This window comes from Stegodyphus dumicola, chromosome 7 (assembly GCF_044657685.1).
Source record: "Stegodyphus dumicola isolate Sdum_Otavi_A_Nest chromosome 7, ASM4465768v1".
NCBI lineage: Eukaryota > Metazoa > Arthropoda > Arachnida > Araneae > Eresidae > Stegodyphus > Stegodyphus dumicola.
Window position 1 is genome coordinate 82515499 of NC_140774.1, and position 27166 is coordinate 82542664.

The 27166-nt window shown below is 34.5% G+C and overlaps 1 protein-coding gene across 1 annotated transcript; it reads right to left on the reverse strand.

Moving 5' to 3' along the window:
• Positions 1-349: 349 nt before the first annotated feature.
• LOC146996247 (uncharacterized) lies at positions 350-26719 on the reverse strand. The gene is made up of 3 exons (XM_085819773.1): positions 26485-26719; positions 10720-10841; positions 350-1957 (listed from the first exon to the last, which is right to left on the reverse strand). The coding sequence occupies exons 1-3, from the start codon at positions 26513-26515 to the stop codon at positions 1787-1789; spliced, it is 324 nt and encodes a 107-aa protein (XP_085675899.1). The 5' UTR covers positions 26516-26719; the 3' UTR covers positions 350-1786.
• Positions 26720-27166: the final 447 nt, after the last annotated feature.

Here is a 27166-nt window from a genome sequence, read left to right on the forward strand (position 1 = left end):
CATGGCAAAGGATCAAATTTCAATTTAAATGCAAAAGAATAAATGTAAAAGAAAAAATCATCATCATAAAAAATATAAAAAAAGAGAAAGCTCAAACAATTTTCATAGATGAAAATTAAGTTCTGCCTACCTTAAAGTTAAAAAAAAGGCCTGTCTCTATTGCGAAAATTAATCAATTTTTGTTAAGTTCTGTTTGAAACTTTGAACAAAGGGGATTAACAATTGTTTTTGTGCTTTTATGTTCCAATTTTCAAGTTATATAAACATTTTCGGTTCAAAAACTATTTATTAAATTTTTTTCTTTTTGCAATGTGTTTCTGAAAATAAAGATAGGTTGCCTTCGAGTATTCTTACGGCTTTTTCTAAGTATTTTAATCCTAACTTTTTTAGATTCATTTATAAAATTTAGCAGTACTAGGCGCTAATTTTGAACTTATTAGTACATTCGTAATTTTTGTAAGATGCACTATTGACTACTTTATTAATTCCTGTAAAGAAATATGTAGGAAAATAAAGTTTCTATACATTTGTTATATAGAAAAAGAGGGGAAATGTTCTGCAGGAATATGTTATTTTGCCGCAAAATTGCTAAAAGAACCATGCTTCGAATTCTTTTCAAAGCGATCGCTACGAAATTTCCACCACAACAAAAACTCATTTGTAACTAGATTTACTGACTGTCTTTTGAAATAAATATATAGTTGAAAGAAGAATATGTACGTATGTAATTTATAATCTTTTATACAATAAAAGCAATCGTTCTTTATTTTCCATAAAATTCGAGAAACTGCGCCAAGGTGTTTGCGATAATACATAAGTACCGACAAATGTATAGTTAGAAAAATGCCCTGTGAAAAAATCGCATTAATTTGTATCTATTTCTCGTGTACTACATTTTTTTTCATTCTGTTCTTTATTTCAAAGTTTTCGAACCATCTAAAAATAGCCCTCGTATTTCAAAAAATAGTTCACTGAGAATCATATTATCGCCACCAAATTAAAGTACATTAATGCAAGCGATTTGCAGTCTTAGGAAATGAGTGCTTATAAAGAAGCCGCCGAAATTTTCCATTAATTATGCTTATTTTTTATTTTAGTATGCACTATGCAATATTTTAGGCTAAATTAGCCTTTTGAAATTTTTATGCGCAGTTAATCTAAACAAATGTGAAATAAATATCCTTTAATAGGGCTTATTTAATAATAAATTTTTACCCTTTGATTTATGTATGTAATTATATGAGTTTCCAAAATGAAACGATTCATCGGAATTATAAAAAATTTGCTCATCGTTGTATTAACTAGCAAAAATGTTTGCTTATTGGGGCATAAATATCACAAAAATTTTGTCGTTTCAAAATATCATCAAATTTATCAACCAACTGTAAAAGTTGACAGTCATTTCGCAAATTAAATGTTAGGTTCCAGAATTTTAATATGCTTTAATTTTGTTGATTTTCAATCTGCTTTTATTACTTCTAGTCTAATAACCAGTTCTGCTTGAAGAAATAATAAGAATTATAAATTCTACGTACATAAATAGTAAGAACTATTAATACAGTGATGTCATTGTTTCGTAATAGCCAGCTTTTCAATTTTACTGCAGACAGCTTTCTTTATCGACCATGAAAAATATGTATAGTTTCTTCATTACAATTAATACAGTTTTCGTATCTAAAATTTATTTCCGGGTGTTCCCGATCTATCTGAGCAGCGTCGACTACAGCTAGATTTCTATATTTTCGGGAATAAGTAACAAATAAAGAATGGTTTGATGAAGAACCGTTCAATCGTCTGGTTCAAGTTCCTGTTGCAACCAGATGTAACCGGTTCTAGTTATGGAGCAGTAGGCATCGTAATACTTCCCAGGAGATCTGCAGAACGACCATTTTGGGCACCTGCACCGGAAACGGACCTGGAATTCCCTCTTGCAGACTTCGTTCCTCATGCAAGTCCTCTTCAAGAATTCAAAAAAAAGAATAGAAAATGTACTCAGTTATAGGACGAATTTTAAAACACAAGCATTCATATAATAAATTTTGATTACAAATACTCCTAAAGAATGATGATATCACTTATCAATTTAAGCTACAAAGTATGTTCGGAATAAACTGTCACAGGAAAATATACTGCAAAAAAGAGCGGGAACTTCTGCTTGTGTAACGTTAAATGAAATCAGTTTTCTTCTTTGTTCATTTAAAACTGACAAAAACTGAAAATTGACTGAAATCGATTTAAAACTGAAAATCGACTTTAAGATAAAAGTTTATTTAGCAATTTTAGGATTATCAGGTTCTGCGTTAATTAACTGCTGCTTCACTTCAAAGAAATAATTGACTAGTATGAAAACTGAGTCAAATTGATGTCTACAGATCACAAAGATGTCTGCTTTCATAAACTTGTTTTTAAAAACCGACGCAGACAAGTTCAATTTAAAATTCGCATAGGCCAAGATTTCTTTTCTTAGTTGTCAGACTAAGAAAAGTAAGTTTAAACTACAATTGATTAGAAAAAATACAGAGGAAAAAAAAAAATCAGATGCTTTGTAGAGTACGAAAAAACAACAAGTATAATTTTGATAGCTATGAAATTATTGTCAATTTTAATAAAAGCGGCAATAGCATTTACTTATCAGCGCAAGATACTTAGCAGTTCTGAATAATTTGCAAAAATAATACAGCTTTTAAAAATATTACTAACGTTCATATATTTAGCATAATAATAATAATACAAAGGTTTCCATAAGCCATAGCTTAGCAGAAATTCAATTATCAGGTTCTATGTTACCCAGAAAGTCTAGTAAACATCAATTCTTTATGACCGAACTTCCCGATATAACCGTCAAGCTTAGGTTACCACCATGATCGCGTGCTCAGAATTGAGTGACACGTTCATTTAACTATTTTTAGTTTATTTTCATAACAAAAAAAAATACTTACAGGATCTTCCCGTGCTATTACTAAGCTTACGGCATAAAAATTTCTAAACACTCTTTGGATCCCATGACGGCAGAAGTAGATTCTTCAATCACTTAAATGTTTCACTTACACTGCTGCTATTTACTTCTTTTTTTTTTTTTTTTTTTTTTTTTTTTTTTTTTTTTTTTTTGTTTGTTTGTTTGTTTATTGGAAAACGGGGTAAAAAGCACTAAAAAGATAGCTGTCAAAAATAAGTCATTTACAAATTATAATACAAAAGTAACAATTATTGGGGTTTTATTAGGATAATTTTAGGATAATTGCTAATCATAGTCAAATGACTATATTCTAAAATTATGCTTTTTTATGCTTCTTAAATTAAAAGAAAAAAAGCATTTTGAGAAAAATATGTTACCTTTGCACTACTATTTTTCTTACAATTATTCAGTATCCCTTTTTTATCATTTCCATTTCCATTAAATATTCATCAACACTATAGTTTCTATTTTGTTAATACATTTTTAATTGATGCATGTTATTTCTCCTCTGGCTTTGTTGAAAAAGATGATTAATTATTGTCAGTCGATAAGAATTAAATTTTAATATAAATGTAAAAAATAAATCAATCAGCAAGTTTATCAGGTTCTATGTTTCTCCTTACTTGCTTGGGGAACATTCAAGAACCTGACTCGGAACAGGGAGCTTACTAAAGCTATGTTCAATAAATGTGGAAAGTAGACAAGCAGGAAGGGTATACGAAACCCTTTATTTTTCACTCTTTACAATAATTTCCGGATTTCGGAATACAGAGACCAACCACTTGTGGTCTGAACGTAAGAATATAAAAATATTAACTAAACTCTAACTTAACTTTGGAATAATAAACAAGGGCCTACGTGGAAGATTGGCCGTATATTAACAGGAAGCCGTATGTAGTACAGAGAACTGTTAACACTACAATACGTTTAAAATTATTAAGAGGATTAAACCTCTGGCCTGGAAGCCAACCAGCAACCGAGTAAAAACTGCTAAGGCAAGCGGTCTGCTTCTACTAACTCCTTCCTCTCTCTTGCTTGGCAAAAAGGCCACAACTTAAGTACTTGGCGTTCGCCAGACAAATTTGCATAAATAAGTTAAAGCTTTTAATTCTGGCCGGAAGTAGAAAATAAGAAGTGATAGTAAAGATTTAAAATAAAATAAACGTTAGTAAAACTTAAGATCCTTACATACTTCCCGCCAGAGTTAATTAGTTTGAAACTGAGGTCTAAAACGACCTTGTTGAAAACTTTAGCTCTAGAATCTAACGCGAGGCCAATCTTTTACAAACATTCCTCACTAGAAACTAGAAATTAAAAAAAAAAATTTGTTTTTACATTATCAGCTCCATGGACAATTACTTTTCATCTGTACTGCATCTAAACAGGAGCTTTTAGTTGAAATCTGGTTCCTTCCAGAGATCTGGAAGGAAAACTAGTTTAATGAAATGTTACACAATTAAATGGCAAGTCACATGAATATTTATATTTCTCTTAACATTCTTATTTCATTCATGACTTTATTTTAATTATCTCTCCCCGTGCTCTCTGACATGTGTTGTAAGAGAAAACACCAAACACGAATGTTTTTATGTACAAGTGTTCAACACTGCCGCCTACAATCAAAACACTAACTTGTTAAAATTCAACATAACAAGACCTCGTAACACACCTTATCTTCATCTCTAAACCCTGAGGTACTATTCTGAAAGTGGCTAACTCTAAAGTGTAGCGTCAGAGAGCCTAACTACATTCATTCAACCTTTAACACATATTCACAATACTTTTCTCTTTTTTTTTTTTCAGTCACACGAATAAGTTTAAAATTTTTGGCATTACTTTCACTTTTACCATATCACAGTATTTCTTAACATTTAAAATAACAGTTCACATTGTATATAAGAACATATTAACATGCCGTTAATTTTACGCAATTTAAAACATACATTAGTAGTACATTGTTAACTTCTATTCTTTTCGAAGCAAGTGCCAATTCTTCTGCATTGAAACACTACATTTCAAAAGTCTTTCAGACTAAAACTTCTTTCTTGCCATAATCTTTTAAATAAAATTTTATACAATAACTTTTACAATATTCAAGTATTTACACATTCCTATTATACATCAACTTTAGTTTTACTCGCGAGTAATTGAAAAACATAATACCAAAATAGGTAACAACTCATTTCTCGCCTTTTTGGCGATAAAGGTAGACCTCACATGAGGTAAAACGTCTTGAAATCTGCCGCTTGCAGTAAGAATGAAAGATTAACTTAAGTTTGCAAAGTAACATACTTATCTTTGTGATATTCGGACATTCTTTTCTCTGCCCAGTTCTGGAAGGTAGCGAAAATTCGTGTTTGATTTATCCTCCTTCTTGTGCGGGCTCGCCCTTCAGTTCCTTCCTCTAGGAGCTTTCTTTTCCCTCCAGTTCGGTCACCCTTGAAAACCTTCTTTTTTGCCTCTGCCTGTGGTCTTGGCCGTTTGATGGCAGCTGGTCTTGGCGGAACCGGGAAACTTCTCTCTCGTTCCTGCTTGGATCTCGTTGCTGGCCGTTCAAATTTTCCTTGTATCTTTTCCTCCGCCGCTGGTGGTCCTTCCGGAATTCGGCGACATTTGCTGCGTAGAGTCCTGTCCGATGAGTAGATCTTCCGTTTGGGAGGCGGGTTATAGTTGCCGTTATTTCTCCTGGCTCTCTTTGCATTCGTCGTACTTCTCCCTTCTTCATTCTGGGGGTGGTCGATAGCTCTCTTTTCTGCTCGGTGGAACGGCTTCTCTTTCTTGTTACCTTCAATTTTCCAACGGGGAAACTTTCTTTTCAATTGCTCCTGCCTCCTAATGGCTTGTCCTTGTGCTTGTCGTTGTTCCACCTCTGGAGCTTGTGTCTGCAGTGCCTGCCGTGCCGGATCCTGCAAAAGATCTGAAAAGATTTGCATTTTATTACGATCGAAGTAGGGCTTAATTTGATCAATATTTGCGGAACAAGTTTCACCATTTCTGGCCTTTAACACTACAACAGCGTGAGTTATTTTTTCTATGACATATGGTCCTTCAAATCGTGGAAAAAATTTGGCAGTTTTATCTTCTGGTGCTGAAGAAAGTGAATGCTTAATTTTTAAAACTTCATCCCCTACTTTATAAGTTACTCCCCGTCGTTTCAAGTCATAATATAATTTCTGTTTTCTTTGTGCTACTTCCGTATTCTTTTTTGCTTCTTTTATTAGTTTTTCTACATCACCCATTTTAAATTCTGGGGCTCTTTGTTGCACATAAAATAGTTTATCTAACGGTGTTATAATCTTTCTGCCTAGAAATAACTCAGCAGGAGTTTTTCCCGTTGTATCATGTTTTGCGGTCCTAAGGGCGAAAGCAAATTCATTGACATAGCTATCCCAGTTTTTATGAAAATTTTTAACATAACTACGGATAATTTTCACTATATTTCTATTGACCCGTTCCGCTATATTTGATTGCGGCCGATACGGTACCATTTTTAAATGACGTATGCCCAGTTTTTGGCACATGTCTTTAAATATATTACTTACAAATTGAGGACCATTATCCGATATAACTTTTAGGGGCGCCCCGTATTTTAAAATATATTTATTTAAAATAGAATCAGTAACTAATTTCGCGGAGGCTCGTTTTAAGGGAACAATTTCGGTCCACTTACTAAAATGATCAACCATAACAAGGAGATACCGACTTTTATTTAACTGACTTTTTGGGAAAGGGCCCAATAAATCGATGCCAATTATTTCATTTGGAGAATCGGACTTAATACTATTTAGAAACACGGCCGGGCGGAAATTAATATAATTAACTACTTGACATGTTGGGCAGGACTGGACATACGCCCTTGTTAACTTTTGCAGTTCAGGAAAATAGACTGCCTCGCGTACGCGTTGGATAGTTTTTCGAATACCAGCATGAGAAGCTAAAGGGCTGTCATGTAACTCCTGCAGGATATTTAATCTAAGACTAGCTGGGATAACAGGTTTAAATTCGTTGTTGTAATTTGTAGTTTTTGTATAAAATAATAGACCATCTATTAGTTCGTAATGGGCCGCCCTATTTCTTATCGCCACAATATCTTGGTGGCTAAAATTTTCAGGATGCTTTAAATACTCATAAATGTTTCCAAACTCAGGATCCTTACCCAGTTCGGTTATTACAGTTTCTCGGGAATTTATTGCACAAGCTGTGAGCATTGCCACCTTTACAGTATTACCTTCTTCATCTATTTTTATTCTGGATATGGCATCTGCTACGATATTTTCCTTTCCGGGGGTATGCTTGATTACCAGATTATATTCTTGTAGCTTGAGTGCCCATCTTATTAACCTTGGCGATAAGTTTTTCCCTGAGTACAATCTAGTTACCGCCGCATGATCAGAATACACTGTTATTGGCGCTCTTCCAAAATAGACTCGGAACTTTTGCACTGCTAACAGAACTGCAAGTGCCTCTCTTTCAGTCGCGGAATAATTTCTTTGTGTTTGATTTAAAGTTCGACTAAAAAATGCCACGGGCTGCTGATTTTGCGAAAGTACCGCTCCTACCGCATAATCCGAAGCATCCGCTGAAATTTCTAAATTCTCATCCTTTTCAGGAAATTTCAACACAGGGGCTTGCGTTAATGCTTGCTTTAATTTTTCGAAAGCACTATTGGCTTCGGCCGTCCACGAGAATCTTGCCTTTTTCCTTTTTAATTTTAACAATGGTTCAGCAATAGCTGCAAAATCTTTTATAAAGGACCTATAATATGAACAAAGTCCTAGAAAAGAAGAGAGCTTCTTCGCCGTATTTAGCGGCGGATACTTTTGTACAGCGATTATTTTTTATTCGCCTGTCTCGATTCCTTTCTGAGATATTTTGTAACCTAAGTATTTTAATTCAGGGGCTGCAAATTTGCACTTTTCGACATTAACTTTTAGACCGGCCTCATTTAATAATGAAAACACCTGTCTTAAATCCTGTACATGTTGGTCCAGATTATCACTAGTAATAATGATATCGTCTAAATAGATAAATGTGGATTTTCCAAGAACAGGCCTTAGCACAATGTCCATACATCGCTGAAATGTTGCCGGTGCCCCTGAAAGGCCAAACGGCATACGCAGGAATGCATAAGTGCCAGACTTGGTTATAAAAGCAGTCTTAGGCACGTCCTCCGGTCTAACCCCTATTTGAAACTAACCAGTCGTTAAGTCTAAAGTCGTCATGTATTTGGTAGACGTTATGTTCCTTAGAATTTCTTCAATAATAGATAACGGATATACCGGATATTTAGTTACGGAGTTTAATTTACGATAGTCAATCTCGAAACGCCACCTTTTTGGATGTGTTAATGGATAGTCATTGTTTTTCTTACATAAAACCACCGGGCTAGCATAACTACTTGAGATGGGCGTTATGATCTTTTTACGTAGCATATCGCTAATGTGCCATTCTATATTTTTTTCTTTATTCTTATCATACCGGTATTCTTTGTGGCAAACTGGCAATGAATATCTCGTGTCGATACTATGGTTAGTAACTTGAGTAAATCCTGGAATATCACTAAATAACGAAGCAAATTCACTTACCACTTGTCGGATTCTTTGTTGCTCTTCCTTAGGCAGGTGGTCAAGGTTTAACATTGGCGGTTCCGTTTCTTCTTCTCGAACTGGTTTCATCGTCAGCTTAAGGGACGCTCCATTAAAATCCAGCGTTGTTTCTGCCTCTGAAAGAAAATCTATCCCTAAGATAATATGTGCTTGCAGATTCTTTACTATAAAAAACATAACCTTTACTTGTTCGTCCTTGATACGAACGTATAGCGGTAATTTACCTATGCACTTGCATCTTTCTCCTTGCGCAGCTAACACTGTCGTATTATCCGAATTATATATACGATATTTCCGAAAATACTTCCTAAAAAAATCTGCCACACAGGAACACTGCGCGCCTGTATCCAGGAGTGCGGTGGCTGGGATGTTATTCACCAACACTTCAATCTTCGGAAGACTCAAATTTTTCACCATTACTGTATTTAACTTGAAGGAAGAGGGGTTTTCTTGGCCTTCGGATTTCTGCACCCTCCCGTCAGCAGAAATCCGTTTTAGTTTAAATCCTTTTTTCTTTCCATGCTTTCCTTCTTTTTCCACTGGCCTTGAGACTTTTTTTCTGGATTGCTATTGAACTGTCGACGTTCGCCGGCTGTTTTTGGATGCTCGGGTTTCCTTGCCCACTGATTCGCTTTGCTTCCGTAGCCGTGTGCTTGACTTTGCTGTGGTCTTGGCTCACCAAATTGGTTTCGTTGTTGATATTGGCGTCTTCTTTCAATGTCCGCCGTTCTTCTACTTTCAAACTGGATTGCTAGCTCAAATAACTTTTCCAGTGTAGTCGGATTCCTTAATTCAATAAAGTCTTGTACTTGGGGAAGTAACCTCGGCAAAATCACTTGAATTATCTCAGGATCCGGACGGTTTCCATACAAGAGTTTGAAGACGTGAATTTTTCTTAAAATAAAGGTGGAAACATTTTCGATTCGTTGCTGATATATGCTGAAAAGTTCCGTTTCTAATTTTGCACGATCCCTTACGACAGGGAAGGCTTTTACTAAGGCAGTCTTGAAATTTTCGTAAGTATAGGTGGGACTTCCCGCTTGACTCAAGAGACTTCTGCCTATGCATTTGAACCAATTAAGCGCTTGGCCCCTCAAAGCGCTGGTAGCTAAGGTGACTTTTTGGAACTCGTGCACGGGATACATCATGAAGTGGTCATCTAGTTTTTCCAAAAAACTGGTTACCGGTGAGTTTCCATTAAATGTTGCTTCTGGTTTCATCGCTGCGCGCATGGTCTGGACGATGTAACCAAATCCTTCCAGGGCGGCAGCTGGCATTTCTGGATTCTGAGCCGCTTCTGCAGGCAGCACAGGTTCTTGTTGAAACTCGGCCATGGTTATTCTTCTTCGTCGGGCGCCACTATCAGGTTCTATGTTTCTCCTTACTTGCTTGGGGAACATTCAAGAAGTTGACTCGGAACAGGGAGCTTACTAAAGCTATGTTCAATAAATGTGGGAAGTAGACAAGATACACAGGAAGGTTATACGAAACCTTTTATTTTTCACTCTTTACAATAATTTCCGGATTTCGGAATACAGAGACCAACCACTTGTGGTCTGAACGTAAGAATATAAAAATATTAACTAAACTCTAACTTAACTTTGGAATAATAAACAAGGGCCTACGTGGAAGATTGGCCGTATATTAACAGGAAGCCGTATGTAGTACAGAGAACTGTTAACACTACAATACGTTTAAAATTATTAAGAGGATTAAACCTCTGGCCTGGAAGCCAACCAGCAACCGAGTAAAAACTGCTAAGGCAAGCGGTCTGCTTCTACTAACTCCTTCCTCTCTCTTGCTTGGCAAAAAGCCACAACTTAACTACTTGGCGTTCGCCAGACAAATTTGCATAAATAAGTTAAAGCTTTTAATTCTGGCCGGAAGTAAAAAATAAGAAGTGATAGTAAAGATTTAAAATAAAATAAACGTTAGTAAAACTTAAGATCCTTATAAGTTAAAATACCGAATTACCATTTTTTATTCTGGTTCCCTGAGTAATTTTTATCTATAAATACGTTTTCTTTTCTCATAGATATAAATAATTTCCTATCTGCATATCAGTTTAAACTTTCTTAAACCTTCAGCGTCCGAGAGAATTCCTTCACAGAAGTTATTTAAATCGCAAAAACATAATGCATATAAAAAAAAACTTACTTCACTGAAATAGGAAGCAATGGAATCATCGCTGTAGGCTCTTTTGTCGTTATTGCATTCCACGCTGATCACAAAACATAGAAAGCCAAGCGTCAAGACCCATGCAGCATGATGTTGCTTCTCTAAAAGGAAAAATACCATCAGTTGGAATTTTTGCCATCAGTTTAATTTCTGATTTTACTTCTCTAGCCTACGTATATGGAGGATATTCAGGCATAATGGGAAATTTTCCCATTTCGAAAATAATACATATTTTGAATAACAAAAATCTGAACTTCAGCTTCGATTTTAATTTAGAAATTCCTCATTCCGTAAGATTCCATTACATTAGTTTCCTGAGCCATTCAAAAGCAGTACTTAGCTTCATACAATTTCTTTATAAAGATGAAACTATTAACTTTATCCTCGAAAACGTGAGTATCGGAAATAAGATCTTTAACTTCATAATCTGACTTGCAACTTTAAAGAATATTTCCGAAGTCGTTTTCACAGTCAGAAGTATTCTTGAAAAATTCGAACTCTGCATGTTCCGCTTCCTGTAAACGGCGTAAGATATTTGACTGATATGGCAGGGGTTCTCAACCGGTGGTACGCAAGAAAAAAATAGGTGGTTTGCAAAGAAACAAAGTATTTTTAACTATTAAATTCAAAAATCTCGTGAAGAAAAAGAACAATTGATAGAAATTTCCTGTGATAGAACTCTAACTGAAGATTGTACAAATAACACACTTGTTAACTTTTGGCTAACCCCCCCCCCAAATAAAGAATTTACAGGCGTTTCAAATAAAGCTGTTAAGTTTTTATTGCCTTTTTGCACGACCTATTTGTGTGAACAAGGATTTTCTTCCAAGTTTTATTTGGGGAAAAATAAATAAATAAATAAAAAGAACAAAATTAAGATTGGAATTTAAGTGACGGTTAAAGTTAAGTAAAATAAGCAGACATAAAGAAATTGATCTCTCTTAAACAGGCCCATATTTCACACTGAATTTCAGAATTAAAGCATTATAACTTAAATTTTGATAGTTAAAACGGTAACCAATTTTTAATCTAATATTTTTATGTGTGCACATTTAATATAGCCAATAAGTTGCTCAAATGGCCAAATACATATTTTTTAATATTTCTATTGACACAATGAAAAATAATCATTGTAAAATGTAGTGATGGCACTAAAGTTTTTCAGTTTTTGCTTAGATGGTACGCGTTAGTTAAAAGGTTGAAAACCGCTGATATATGGAATTACTATGATAGGAAAATCGAATACAGCTTTTCAATCACTAATGCTAATCATCTTCACTAATGATATCTTAGACATGAGTATTTGTGGCCTCATATCAACTTAACAAAATAATTTTTATCAGCTTGCAAAAACACAGGGTATGACGCACCTTTAAAGATTCTACAGACATGAATTTACATAAAATAACTTGAACAAAATCAGTAATCAAGACAGATGGGTTTTAGAGTTAATTTTCATCCTACCACAAACTAACTGATTTGAATGGCTGATCTCTGTAAAATAATTTATATAGCTTATGAAAGTATTTAAAACTCTCATAAAAAATACAGTTCAAAAGCAATTCAACAGCAAACTTATAACTTAGAAGAATGCACCATTCGCAAACTTTCAGATGTGCAACTAACTCATTTATGGTAAAAAGCACTATGGTGTGATAGGGAATTGCCTGAAAAGCAACTTTTTTTGGTTGTAACAGTACCGGGCATTACAGTCATTCAGATCGTGGTTTTGGAATATGCTGATTAAAATTATTTACGAGTACTCTTATTATTTCTTGTGAATTGAGCTTCTATTAAAAAAAGGAATTGAGCTTCTATTAAAAAAGGGAGAGAAGGAAAAAAATGCATATGACTGAAACATTAGGAAGATTAATAAAATAGTACAAAATCTTATCAGATGAATCGATGCCAATATGTTAGTTTATAAGATATTTCTCCCGCCTTCTTGGCATGCCTTCGTGGTCTAGTGGTCTGCACACTGGGCGCGTATTCCAGAGGTCCGCGGTTCGATTCCCGATGAAGGCGTTGCTCATTTTTCAATCTTTCTTGCTTCCAAAAAGACATCCTAATGGCTCTACAAGTGGAGCTCGAACTAAAAAGGGTGGTGGACCATGGTTATCCACACCCAGGTTTTGGCGATTGGTCCCCTAAAAACCCCAGTCACCCTTTAAAAAGGGTAGTATGTAAGGTATTTCTCTCGTCTTTTTAGCATGCCTTTGTGGTGTAGTGGTCTGCACACTCGACACATATTCGAGAGTTTCGTGGTTCGAGTCCCGGCAAAGGCATTGCTTATTTTTCATATCTCCTATTTCAAAAAACCTAATGTCTCTACAAGTTGATGATGAATATGTCTATAACCTAACATGATCTCAAGGTATTACTTGCGATTAATCAATAACAAAAATATTGCAATTCAATAAAATATGCTGCTGTTCAATAAATTTCAGTATCAAGAACAAGTTAAAAGGATTATCCAGAAATTCGGCAGATGATTCGCTTATAACCTAGAATGTAAATGCGTATTCTAATGTGCATAGAAATAAGATGTCAAAGACCATAAAATGAAAATTCGAAAACCCATTTATAATCCTTTCCCGGAACCACCGTTCATACTCTCTAAGTTAGATTCCTCTATGAAATTGTTTCTGGTGTTTAAATGGAAGACTTTTTCCTCTGAGTTCAAGTACTTTTCATGAACATTCAAGAATTTAATTAAATCAGAAAAAATACATCAGTACACTCAACATAGGGCCATCGACGCAATACTAGGCATTAGTAACAATTGGCGAACTTTGAAAGGGAACAAATAATCGAATTGACAGAAAATAGCTGCTCGTACCGCAAGATCGCAACTGATAACAATTATGAAAGGCTTCGATTTCGAAATTCAGAAAATAATGTAATAAAAAAAATTATAAATAAAATTTAAAAAAAAAAAAAAAAAAAAAAAAAAAACGAAAAGAGAACTATAGAACTAAAAACATTGTTAGACATTTGCTCTAGAGCTATTATCATTTAAATTTTGCATTGTTTACGAGGTACCTTAGAAGCCTGATTATTTAAGCTCCAATTTCTTCATTATTCGAAACTATATTTTCCTGTAAACAATTAAAATTTTACCAACAGTATTTTTTGTAGCGCAGAAAAATTCCATCAAGAATTCTCATACAGATACTCTGTTAAATAAATTGAATAACATTTGTAAGGTATTTCTTCCGCCTTCCTAGCGTGCCTTCGTGGTGCAGTGGTCAGCACACTGAGCCGCCGGTATTTCAGAGGTCCGTAGTTCGATTCCCGGCGAAGGCGTTGCTAATTTTTCATCTCGTCTGCTTTCAAATAACATAATGACTCTACAAGTGGCGCCCAAATTAAAAGGGTTGTGGATGATGATTCTCCGCACCCAGGATTTGCCGACTAGATCAGCTAAAAACCCCAGTCATCCTTTGAAAGGGGGAGTATGTAAGGTGAGTGAGTGAGCGCCACCAAGGAAGACCACTGACCTGGCCTTAGCCTCACAGTGTGTTATCTTCCTGGCAGAAACCATCTACTCTCTGCTCCATCCTGCTCCGGGAACGCAGCCGAATAGACGGCTAAGAGCCTCATAAAGTCTACATATAAGCTTGGATGTTGTTGTACGGGGAAAGAGTATCCTGTTAGGAACTACTTAAAATTAAGCAAAGAAGCAATCAAAAGACTGTTAAGAATCGCTGTTAGAATAGACAGAAACTTGTGTTAGATAAAGTAAAGATAGGAGGACTTTGCCTGAAAAATTAACTGCCGTGTATTTTCTGGACTTGCTAAATGTCTACATGCGGGTGCTTATCCTGACACAACCGTCATATCTATATGGGGCTTCTGTGAAATCGTTGGTCCTGCATGGAGGAAAGTTGTAACCTATTAAATTATTGCACATAGTAAACTTAAAAAATAAATAAATAAATAAATAATAAAGAGAGAGATTAAAAGATGATTAAAAAAAATCCTAGCGCCCAAACATAATTTAACGCAGTTTACTTTCCATGTGCCTGACTCATGTAAGAATGTAATGTAAGAACATTTAAAAGAATGGGTACCTGTTATCACTAAGATAACAAATTCCTGCATAATTTAGATCTTTGAGCATACTTAAACTGTAGTTGTTTTACAAATTGAACCATTCACCTACATTTTCTTTCGTAGTACTTGCAGACAGGATAATACATACATAAGTACAAAACTGAATATTAAGGTGAAAAACTAACATGATACTGAGTACAGAAATACAGAAAGCTGATCCCTAATGCCTGCATACATAACACTTAAAAATGCATACATAATACATGAAAACTAAAAATAAAACTGATAAGCATAATACATAAAACTGATCATTAGGTGCTGCTAGTCTAAATCCTAGCCAAGTACGAACTGACCTTCATAGTACATGCAGAGAAGGAATAAATACAGACTTGAGTACTTTAAAGTGAACATAAACAGAAAAGTACAGCACCATACTCAGTAAAACTGATATCTGATTCCAAACACTTGAATACATAATGCTGATACATAATTACAAAGAGAAACTTACCTACATTAATTCCATAGTTAGTTTTATCACCTTAGAACATGCACATAATTTATACAAAACATAATTAAGCACGTAATGCTGATCACTAGGGAAGAGATTCAAACATGCAATTGATCACATAAATACAGATATTTCTTCCCTAAATTTTGCATAAAAAGTTGAATATTTATTAAATTTAAGAAGGCAAAAATGCCATACCAATAATAATATCATTCATAAACTTGAGGTGATAACATAAGTTGACCTTGCCTTTCTTGAACATATTTATCACAAACTTGTAATTTAATACACGATTAGTAAGTGTAGGAAAAACTCATTGCTGTTGAAGATTTTACTGGCACGATCTGGTCTTGCGAGTCCTAGACCTGTACATTAATTGCAAAAGTAAACATTATAAAGAATATAGGCAGGTTGTTGCCATAGTCCTAATTATCTAAGTTAGTCTTGAGTTGAGAGGTTTGAGGTGTGTGCCCAGATTGATTTAGTGTGATTTATACATTTTATGATTCAGAGCGCTAAGCACTTGATTATTTCTATTTGTGGACACTTATCGTCGTATTAGAGAATACTTTCTCTGACAATGGTTGATTGCCGCTTGTAGCTTTTTATTTGCTGTTTTGTTTGTTCTCATATTTGCCGCCCATTGTGGCCAGTAAGCTTGACTTGGCTTTCTTATATGGTACTGTGCCGTGTTTGTGCAGTGGAAGGCGTAGTGGTCTGGATCCCCCACCTCTCCACATTGACATCTTTCTGTGTCACTCAGGCTGAATCTATGCAGATAGGTCAGGAATGGGCCATGACCTGTATAAAACTGTGTCTGACTACCACTGCTGCAGTTTAACTCTAGCGTTGTTTTGGGGAAGAACATACACGTTCTCCTTCCTGTATCTGCTGTGTCCCATCTGGCTTGCCATCTGTCTATCAGTTGTTTTAGAGTGATCTTTTTGAGATGAGACCTAGGTAATTTATCTGGCAGTTCTGTTCTTGAGACCTCCTTTGCCGCTTCTTTTGCCAGGGTGTCTGCTTCCTCATTGCCTTTAATGCCCACGTGAGCCGGAACCCACGTGAGGCATGGCCTTTCTGATGGTAGAAGACTGAGGAGGATTTTTCTAATTTCTTGGACATACTGGCTTCTACTTTTGTAACCTTTGATTGCGTCAAGGCTAGAGGCAGAATCACTGTAAATAGTAATGTGGATAAGTCTGTTCCTCTTCACATAATTAATTGCTGCTTTAAGTGCTGCCAGCTCAGCTTGGAATACTGAGTTCCTACTGCCAAGTCTTCTTTTCCATTTATACACAGCTGTATTACCTTTTAGAACGCAGAAGGCACTGCCAGTACCCGTCTCGGTTTTTGAGCCATCTGTAAATATAGCTGTATGGTTAACTTTTGGTGTCACATAGTGGCCTAGAATACACTTTTTTGGATGTGTTTCAGCCGGATGTCTTTGCGTCACTGGCTTGTGTTTTTCAAAGTCTTCAGCAAAGTGGTGTTGTTCCCACAGAACTCCATCCTCACCTAGCCTTAACACTCTTGCAATTAACGACTCCCTTTCTGCTTGCAAGTCTAGCGGAGGAATTCCTGCTAGAACCTGCAGAGCTGTCGTTGAAGTAGTTCTGTAGCCCTTGCAGATGAGCAAGAGTTGCAGCCTTTGCATGGACAGGAGTAATCTACGCATGCTTACGTTGAGTGTATTTCTCCAGATCGCTACGCCGTAGAGAACAATTCTTTCTGTTATTGCTTGGTACCACCTCTTAAGCACCCATGGTGGTGCTCCCCACTGCAGTCCTGTTGTGCGTAGCATTGTGTTTGTGAGTGCGATACATCTTTTCCTGAGTTCTTTTAAGTGGGGAATCCAAGAGAGATTATTGTTGAGGATAAATCCTAGGTATTTTATGTTTGAAGAGCATTTTATTGAGCTACCGTTGAGTCTAATGGTAGGATTTCTTTTCATTACTCTTTTACGCCCTATAAATAGCATGGTAGATTTTTCTGCTGAGATCGTAAGTTTATGTGTTTGTGCCCACTCTAAGAACCTATTTAGTGCATTTTGTGTAATTTTCTCGATATTCTTTCTTCCCGAAGTTACTAGAAGGAAATCATCCGCAAAAGCTTGCAGATGTATTTCGCTCTCCATCTCAAAAATTTGGAACGCTGAATTAGCTACTAGGTTCCACAGGGTTGGCCCTAGTATGTAAGGTATTTCTCCCGCCTTCCTAGCGTGCCTTCGTGATGTAGTGGTCAGCAAACTGAACCGGTATTTCAGAGGTCCGTGGTTCGATTCCCGGCGAAGGCGTTGCTAATTTTTCATCTCTTCTGCTTCCAAAAATTACCTAATGTCTCTACACAATAATTAAATTGTTTTGAATGATATGATACATGTCCGTTTGCAGGCTGCAAAAACCCAAATGCCGCGGTGGCAAACTAACAAATTTCATTAACGATATGAATATAAACAGTACTCAGATTAGTTCAAACAGTAAAGTAATTTTAGCCAGAAAGATGAAAGCTTCAAGGAAAAAAGTTCTTAAAATATAATACACTGGATAAGCCAAATTTTAACGCACTAAAACAAAATTAGAAAGAACGTATACTACCTTATTTTGTGCTAAATATTTAACTACATGTCGTATCTGCTCTTAACTCGTATTATTTTAAGCGAACTAACGAGCCCAAGTAAGGAACGATATTATTGAACAAGTTAAGTGCAATCCACTCTCACTGAGTCAATCAATTATGCGAGCAAAATATGATAAGGGGAAAAATGTACATGATAGCGAATATTACAGTCTGAAATAATAATACTTATGCAGAGCTAAGTTGGCTTTCTAGAGGTAGATAATATCCATCTAAAAGCATTATCAACATACTCCAAGATCATTTTCAAAGGCCTCTTACACTCAAATGCATGACAAGAAAGGATGCCTTTATAGAGTTTTTTTTTTTTTTAAAGTTGCACTATTAGATTTAAAAAACAAATGCTTCAGAGTTCAAAAACAGAAAACACGTCATGAATTTAAGTCAAAAATTGAAAGGTTAAGTTAGGAATATAACTATGACAACGCACTCGAGAAAATTTTCCTAGGCTTTCCTGTGTCTGAGTCAAATATCTCTTCTGAACATTCGTTGTTCAACCTGAGTTCGAATCTCCATAAATGAGTTTATTACATGGGCGTTTCAAGGCTTTTCTTAATGTGTAATGTAAGTATGTGCCAATTTCACTTAGAATATCCTCCACGAAAACATGCCTACTTTAAAGCAGGTTATTCCATAATCAAACAATTAATTCTTAGGAAGGAATGCCTTCATGAAAATATCCTGAATTCTGTTCGCGCTTACGTCGCAGATAGAAAAAATTACAAACATAGGCAAATAAATAGAAATAATATTTTTAAACGACTGCTAATGTTTTTGAATATATCCAGCGAATAGTTTATATAAGTATGAACTTGAGCTTTTAAAAAGTTTTATTTTAACACTATTTAGCCCTTTCACATCTCGACCAATAAATAGTCGTACGGGTAAGGCACGGGTAACATTGGTAGTTTGTTGGCCGAGGGTCGAAACCCAGTGAACGTCCTGGCTGCATAATGTTCTCGTAGCTTTTCCCGTGTATCGTGTAAATACGATTCAAAAGTGTTTTAGAAAGTTTTCGACGAAGGCATCCCTCTCTTGGCAGAGAGACCTCGTGTATTTTGCCTTAGTAAAGTCAACCAGCCCTTCCAAGCAATAACTGAAACGAAACAACAAATATTTTCTTTACTTTCAAGATAAGAGTAAGTCTATTTTAGTTATGTGTTCCGCCACCTTTGAATAGAGGCACTAGATGAACGGACCTCACACGTCCATATTAAGAGGAGGCTGCAAAATCGTCAAGAAGCCCCCAAAGGGAAGACCTTACTCATAAACTTCTCGCAAAAGGATCGCACTCCACTCATTCCTCACTTGTCCGTCTGAAGTTTCGTTCAGACGGGGGCATAAAGGGCATAAGTGGTTAAAGCCGAGCTCCGTTGCCAAGGCTGGTACATCACTGGAGTCCCCCATACTTTTAACTTTACCTTTACCTTTTACTTTTCTACCGAAAGATTATGACCATAATTGCTAAAAGAATACCTATCAAGAATTTTAATTGCTAAATGAATTGCTATCATTTTATTTACGCATTCCCATATGACGTTTCACCTGTCAGATTTCTCCTGCGGGTTTGGTACTAATGCACCTTTATTTAACAATCAACATACGTTTTTGGCCTTTGGCATTACCTTAATGATACTGGCAAAAACTCTATGTAGTTGTGTACCAGATTGGAAAAGAAATGATTCTGATTCTGATTGCGTTTTTCTGTGGTTGAGTTTAAAAAATTTGAACTATGTCTTATTAGCCGGCATCCTTCGAGGACACCACGAAGGATGGAGAAGCCTATTGAATAAACAATCTAGCCATCGTTGCTGCCAGAGCCACTACTTTCATAGTAAAATACCAAGCTAGTGTATGAACTCCAGAGGTGTGATAGCGGAGTAGATTGTCCTAATTTTTTACGACGATTCTCCTCGGAATTTAAAGAGAGTTTGTCTATTAATCTTGACGCAAAAACTGCTACAGTGTGGCAAAAGTAAACAGTAACAGCTTCAAAGTTTCGTTAAAGTTGTATGCCTTGTGAATTTTTCAAATCAAACTGGTAAAATATTTATCATTTTCGGCAGTTTTCGGTTAAAGGCATATCATTTGGTGGTTTTTAGGTTTTGATGTATTTCGTCGACGCAAGGTGTCGCAGTTTAGTTCGGCTTCTTTCTTGATCTTTGGAGCCGTGGCTCGTGCGACCATGTTTTGCATCTAATCATGGGTGTATGTCTCTTCAAAAGAACAATATTTTTTTTCTTATTTTTATGTTTGAATAGTTATTTTATGAATTAAAGTGTGACTCGAAGCCGAAATGGCTACTCAGGCTTCGCTCCTGAAGATTCGCTGAGAAAGAAAAGATGCGTGAATACGAAAGCGATTTGCTGAATCACGCATTCTTTTCGTTACTGTCGTACATCTTATTTACTTATAGTGTCAGGAGTTAACGTATATAGAGTTTTGCAAAGCTAAGTTTGCTTCAAATGAATCACGATACGACGGTTGATTGGAGTAATTACATAAGAGAGGTGTGTGCTCCTTGTTTATCTCTTTCTTACATTAAAATTAATAGTTATAATTGAATATGGCTAATATCAGAAGTTCCGAAGAGAAGGGATATCTTCCTAAAGAGCTTTCTAAGGGAAACTGGCTCGTTTTTATATTATACATAGGGAAAATCACGATAACCATAAGTATAGCTGGCCCATTCAACTAGGATCGAACTCTTAGTATTCAGCGGTCTTAAACACTCTGCCACTAGTGAGACCTAAAATCAAGTACTTAAAAAAATAAAAACTTAATATATACAAACACACACACACAAAGTAAGATGTGTTTTTTTCCTTATAATAGCTGTTTGGAAGATCTTGACGTAAAATTCGAGAATGTTTTTTGTCGTTGTTCCAGTTCGTTTTGCTTTGCTTAATATAAAGTCAAAGACGTGGGAAAAGAAAGAAATCGGAATATCCCAACATTACGCCAAAGATTAGTGATATGGCATTAACGAAAAGTAACCCTTTTTTAAACTCATTTACGTCATTTTTATATTATTTATATAAAAAAACGCTACAACAAATGAATAATTTCATTTTATTTTTATTTTAACACTAGAAGACAATATTTTTCAATTCATCTGTAAAGCATGTATACGGATAAGCTCGGTTCATCAAAGAGATATGATGTCGTCACTATGAAAAAAGAGAGGTATTGTTCATATTAATTAAAAACTAAATTTTTTAAGTTTATAATTACTCAGTTAAAAGCATTTAGCTGAAAAGCATGTATCCGAAGAAGTTCGGTTCACCAAAGAAATATATGATATCGCCACTATGAAAAAAAAGATATATTATTCAGGTTAATTAAAAATTAAAAGTAATAGTTACTTTAGTAATAGTTCAGTTAAAGCATTTAACTGAGTTAAAATTAAAAGTAATAGTTCACAGTTAAAGCATTTAACTGAGTTATATCATTAGTTAAGGCTTCTTTTAAGATGAATAATGAAATATATAAATGAGTATAAAGCATCTTTAGTTCAATATATTGTAATTTATAACTCACATCTGAGTCGCAATCTGAAAATGTAAAATAGGTTTCCTAAGTCATTAATTTCAGAAATGCAATTATGGTAAACTAAATCTACAGCATAAAGCTATCGATACTTTATGTTAAAATTGAGAATTTTAAGGGGTGACGGCATGTTGTTTCTTAACGCTTTTCTGTCAGCGAGTGCTGGTGGTATATAGTAGATAGCATTTCTCTAAAATCTGAGTAATTTTCCCAGCGTGTTTGAAATGCGAACAATTGGAAACCTTTAGGCAAGAAACACTTGTCTAAATTTGATTTTTATGAAAATGATGAGGCCAGTCTTTCATGAGACTTGGTCAGAGGTTCCAATATAAATCGTGAATGAAAAAAAAAATAATTTGACTGAGGTCAAATGAATAATAATATTAAACCTCTTTTACCTTATAGTTTTCAGTTAAGTTCATTGTTTCATTAAAAATGTCTTCTAACCTTTATAAAAAGAAAGAAGAAGAATTTCAAAAAGCAAATACTAACGACATGTGATTACTTAGAAAAGTTGTCTATGAAAATATTTTCAATTTAAAAAAAAAATGGTATACCTATGCATTACACGATTTTGTTACAAACTTGCGCATTAGAACCTAGAGAATATTGAAAAAGGCAAAATCTTAAATTCTAAAAAAAATTATTACTGAAAGAAGTGATATACGTGCAAACTAAATTAATTTGTCGAGAGAAAGAGTCACACTAAAATGTAAGATAATTTTTTCAAAGGAAGACAACAAAAACATTTTACCTTTGTTTAAAGCAACAGTAAAAATTTGCATTAAATTATTATAGCAATGAATCAATAGCTGTAAATATTGAATATTTTTATAGGTTTCTAAGGCAACTAAAAATTATTTTATTGGTTCTCCGCCAGTGCAAGCTAAGGTAGAGCATTTATTGGGAAAAACATTAGAAGGACTATGTTAAGAGTCAGACTTAATTCCAGGTACAAAAAGGTTGCAAGGAACTACTAGTTATGCTCACTTCATCTTCTAGGCAACGATCCCAGATAAATTTATTTAACGTTTTATTCAATGGTATACTAAGAACATTAATTAAAGCGTAAATTAGGGACTTTGAAGACCATTGGAATACCTAGAACTCAGATGAGTATTCCAAGAGCTAATATTGAAAATATTTAACAACCGTTGCGCTTCCACAAATGAAGTATTCATTTACATATATATATAACAAATCGTGTAATATATAGTATTTTTTTTTTGCGTTATATATATGACACATTAGTCATATATATGACACATTAGTTTGAAACGGAATTACAAGATTTGAACTCTTTCAAAAATCCCATTTTTATTTCAGAACAATTATTCAAAATATATATAGAAGTAACTCTTTTTGTGAACTGTTATAATAATTTTAAAAAATACAGTATTTTTAAACAATGCGCACAGCTAAAACAAAAATTATATCAAAGTTCTCTGTTTCTACAGTCATTGTTAGATACATGTTTAAGTATTTATTCTATGTTAAAAGAAATTATTTGTAAATTAGGTGATGCCGAATTCTTTAAAAATTATTCATGGGTTCCGTGCAAATTATAATTTACTTTTGCAGAAGAAATTTTGCTTCGCAAATTTTTCCCATACATAAAGGTTTTCGTTGAAGGCTTTCCAGTATTTTCCAGTTTCGGCACAAAAATCGCCCTCAGGTCGGCAGATGGTACGGCTGGATTTGATGTTTTTATTTATGACCCTCCCATTGCAACATCTTTCTCTAACGATCGCTGTTTCCCCACTGCCAATTAAGCGGAGGGAACGACAGTACAGAATATTCCGTCGTCAACGATTTCGAGACGGAAAATGTAAGGCAGAAAAAATCGTTTGAAATTCTTTCGGATACATCAAAAGCTGGCAAAATAATCCTTGTGAGACGATTTGGAAAGCCATCTTTCAATACAGAAAAATCCGTTCGTAACGCTGAGAGGGTTAAATGTGGACGCGAAAGGGTTGAAGATGAACCAAAGATAAGGTGCTTTAGCTTCAAAGAATAAGGGAAATGTGGAGAGAATTCATGCTTTGGTAAAAGCTGATAGACGTTTAACAAGTCAGCAACTTTCAGACATTCCTGGGATAAGCAAAGAAAGCTGCAGATTAATTTTGATTGAAAATCTGAAAATTAGGAAACTTTGTGATAGCTTTGTGTCTCGAATTTTGATAGAACAGCAAAATACAAGACACAAAAGCTTGCTGTGAATACTTGCTGACTATTGAGAGACAGAAAACCAGTTTCTTAAATTGTATCACAGTTGAAGATCAGATCTGGTGTCTATAATATGATCCGAAACAAAAAGACAAAGTAAGCAGTGGACTGTCTTCTCCATTAAAAAAAAAAAAAAATCACGGATGCTGAGATCAAAGATTAAGGTGATAATGATTGAATTTTTTTATTACAAAGAACTTGTTCACCGTAAATTTGTCCCTAAAATCAATCAATTAATCAACATTTTACAAGTAAGTGCTTTTTCGATTAAGAAATAGGACAAGGTGAGTTAGGAAAGAACTTGTTGATTCTGGACAATGTCTTCTTTCACATGATAATGCTAGGCCACATACAGCATTATCTATACGACAATGGCTTTCTAAGCATTCAATTGCAGTGATAAATCACCCACCATATTATCCCGACTTACCGCCGCCTGAATTTTTTTCCTTTTCCCGAAGCTTAAGATGGCTATGAAAGGATAGAGATTTGAAAATATTTCGGATATTAAATCAAATGCTGTGTGTGTTTTGCGTACTGTTAACTTCAGTGCCTATAAACAGTGTTCCGATGACCTGTAGAAGCGTTAAAAAACTGTATGGACTCCTTCTGGCGATTATTTTGAAAGAGATAAATTTATTTGAAGGTGAGTAATCTTCTTCTTAGTTATAAGAAATTGTTAATTTACTTTAGCGGCTCACCTTGTATTAATTAAATAAATTAATCTATGTAATAAAAGTTTTGATTTAATAAAAAATAATTAAAGCAAAGGCATAAGAAACATAAGCCTCATAATAAAAACATGTAAAGTGGCTCACATTCGTTTTTGTATATTTTTATTTTTGAAATTTATTTACATAAATTTTGTGCTAAATATTGAAACATAGACTCCAAAGTTTTTTATTATATATTTTTCTCGATATTAAGCCTTGTTTCTTACAAAATAAATATCATCAAAATATTCCTTAGAATAAAATAATTTATTCAAAACGTATTAGAGGTAACTCACGTAAATTCGGACACACGAAACTTTTGTTGAGAAGTTTTAATAGATTAATTTCCTTGTCATAACATTTTGTTTGAAATGAAAATACATCACATGAATTATATTTGGAAATTATGGCTTGTTTAGCAAAATATATTAATAGTTCTACATCTGAAGCATAGTAAGATGCTACAAACCTACAAGCTCTGTTATGAATTTAAATATTCATCATTTTTTAAAGCTAGTGAAAATAATTAATTAAAAGGTTCTGAAAATATCTGTTTTTTTAAATGCTGTTACATAAGCATTTGGACGCTTTGAACAAACAGTGTATATTTAATAAAATTAGGAAAATTTTGGGAAATTCATTATTTTGCTGGATATCCTTTAGCTAAAAATTATACTTTTCATGCGTTTTGGCATGGATTCAATTAATGTTTTTCGTGTAAGAATGTTCTATTTTGCACTCTTTCTCCATATTGTTTTTAGTAGTGGTTTCGAAAAGATGCTATGTTTCTCTATTATTTCTTCAATGTTCGATACATGTTCGACAGCATTTATGAACGGAGAATGTAAAGGAGTTTTGATAACTTATGGACACTTCAGGGTAAGAGTTGACCAAATCAAAAAAGTCATTAATGTACACGGATACAATGGGCGATCAGCAAATAGGAAATTCATCGTCAACAAGAAAACAAGACAAATACGCTTGGCGTTCGCAAAATCTATAGTAAACAAAGATTTAACAACTTTGTATTTGCAGACAAGTCAGAGTTTAATATATTTAGGTCCGATGGACAACCTGCTATGTGGCAGACTCTGAATGAAGAATTGAATTAGACAAACGCGTTGTCTTCTTTTAAGTATGAGGGTAGAGGCATAATAATTTGGAGATGTTTTGCTGCCTCTGGGATGAGAAATATAATTTTTATAAAATATAATATTCGTATAAACATATAAAAATTCTTCATGAAAACTGAAAGCATATGGAATAAACCTTAGAATGCAAAATACATTCAGTTTCTATCATGATTACGAGCCTAAACATAGAATCCTAAATATTCGCTTGTGCTTTGTGTCGCTTATGTTCCTGAAGTTGTCAAAACTATTTTACATTCTCCGGGCTCAAATGCTATCGAGCATGTATACACTGTACTGGAAAAATAATAGAGAAACATGGTATTTCTTCGAAAGATGTATTAAAGGCAGTTCTTATAGAGAAATAGTACAACACAGAATATTCTTACACGAAAAAAAAAAATTAGTTGAATTCACGCCAAAATGCACCAAAAAAAATTTTAGCTAAAGGATATCCAATAAAATATTGAATGTCCCGTTATTTTTGTGTCCGAATACTTATGTGAGTTCATTTTCAGAACGTTTTGAAGAAATTACTTTTTTTCACCAAAAACGCTTTAAATAACTTTTTTTAAAACAAGTAGGTTTTAAAAAAGGTGATCAACAGTATACATGAAAAGAAATAAAAATTTGTTTGTAGCATTTAGTAACTGATATTTGCAAACAGAACTGGAAAATACGTGTCCGTAAAAAAATGTGTGCCACTGAATATTATTTTCCGAAATGTAATTAAAAATATCTTAATTAACAAATGGAAGACCAGACAAAAAAGAAACTCTTTTTCTCTCTAGATGAAAAGAATGTTAACAAATTATAGAATCTTCTTGTTTCAGAAATAATATATTAATGATGTAACTTGTTCTTTGGCAGACGACGCAAACTTTCGTGTTAAAAAGTGCTGATAACAGAAACGAAGTCACATTACCTGGACAGCGGGAGATTCCGTCTTCTGTCATCTCGGAACGCCGTCAATCAAAGAAAGAGCTGTAGCGCTCGTTTGCCAAAAACGGCAGTTTACGCGCCTCTGAGCTAGCAGACGATAAAACCGATCGTTTGAGCACAGGTGAACCCTAGCGACGGCAGTTCGCATCAGTCATAAATATCATTTGCTACCCCTCTCAAAACGAAAGAAGTCGAAGACATGTTTTATGACGAAATATATATAAGGTTAAAAACAGCAAAAGAAAATCATGCAATCTGACTTCAGATGATAAGCTAACACATAGATAAGGCTCACTTTAAAAGCTGGGGAACTAAAACGTTTATCATCTGAAAAAATTTAAAACTTTTTTCCCTGGTCACATCTTGAAGAGTTACCATTTTAAATATTTTATTGCAGTTTCTCTTTGAATATTTTATTACAATAAAAATAGCATTGAAAGAAATTGAGCTTTTTAAGTCTTAAATTCAAAACGAATCAAATAAATTATTGGTGTTAAAAAAATACTGAACCAAAAAAATAGCGTTCAGATACTGTAGCTAAATTTAATTTTTCGAAACTTAATAAAGAAGAGTCTGATTCAACATATATTAAAAAAAGTAGAGACTTGTTTACCTTGTTGAGCAATATCGTCCTAAACAGTCAAAAGAAACTGGAGCATTGGACT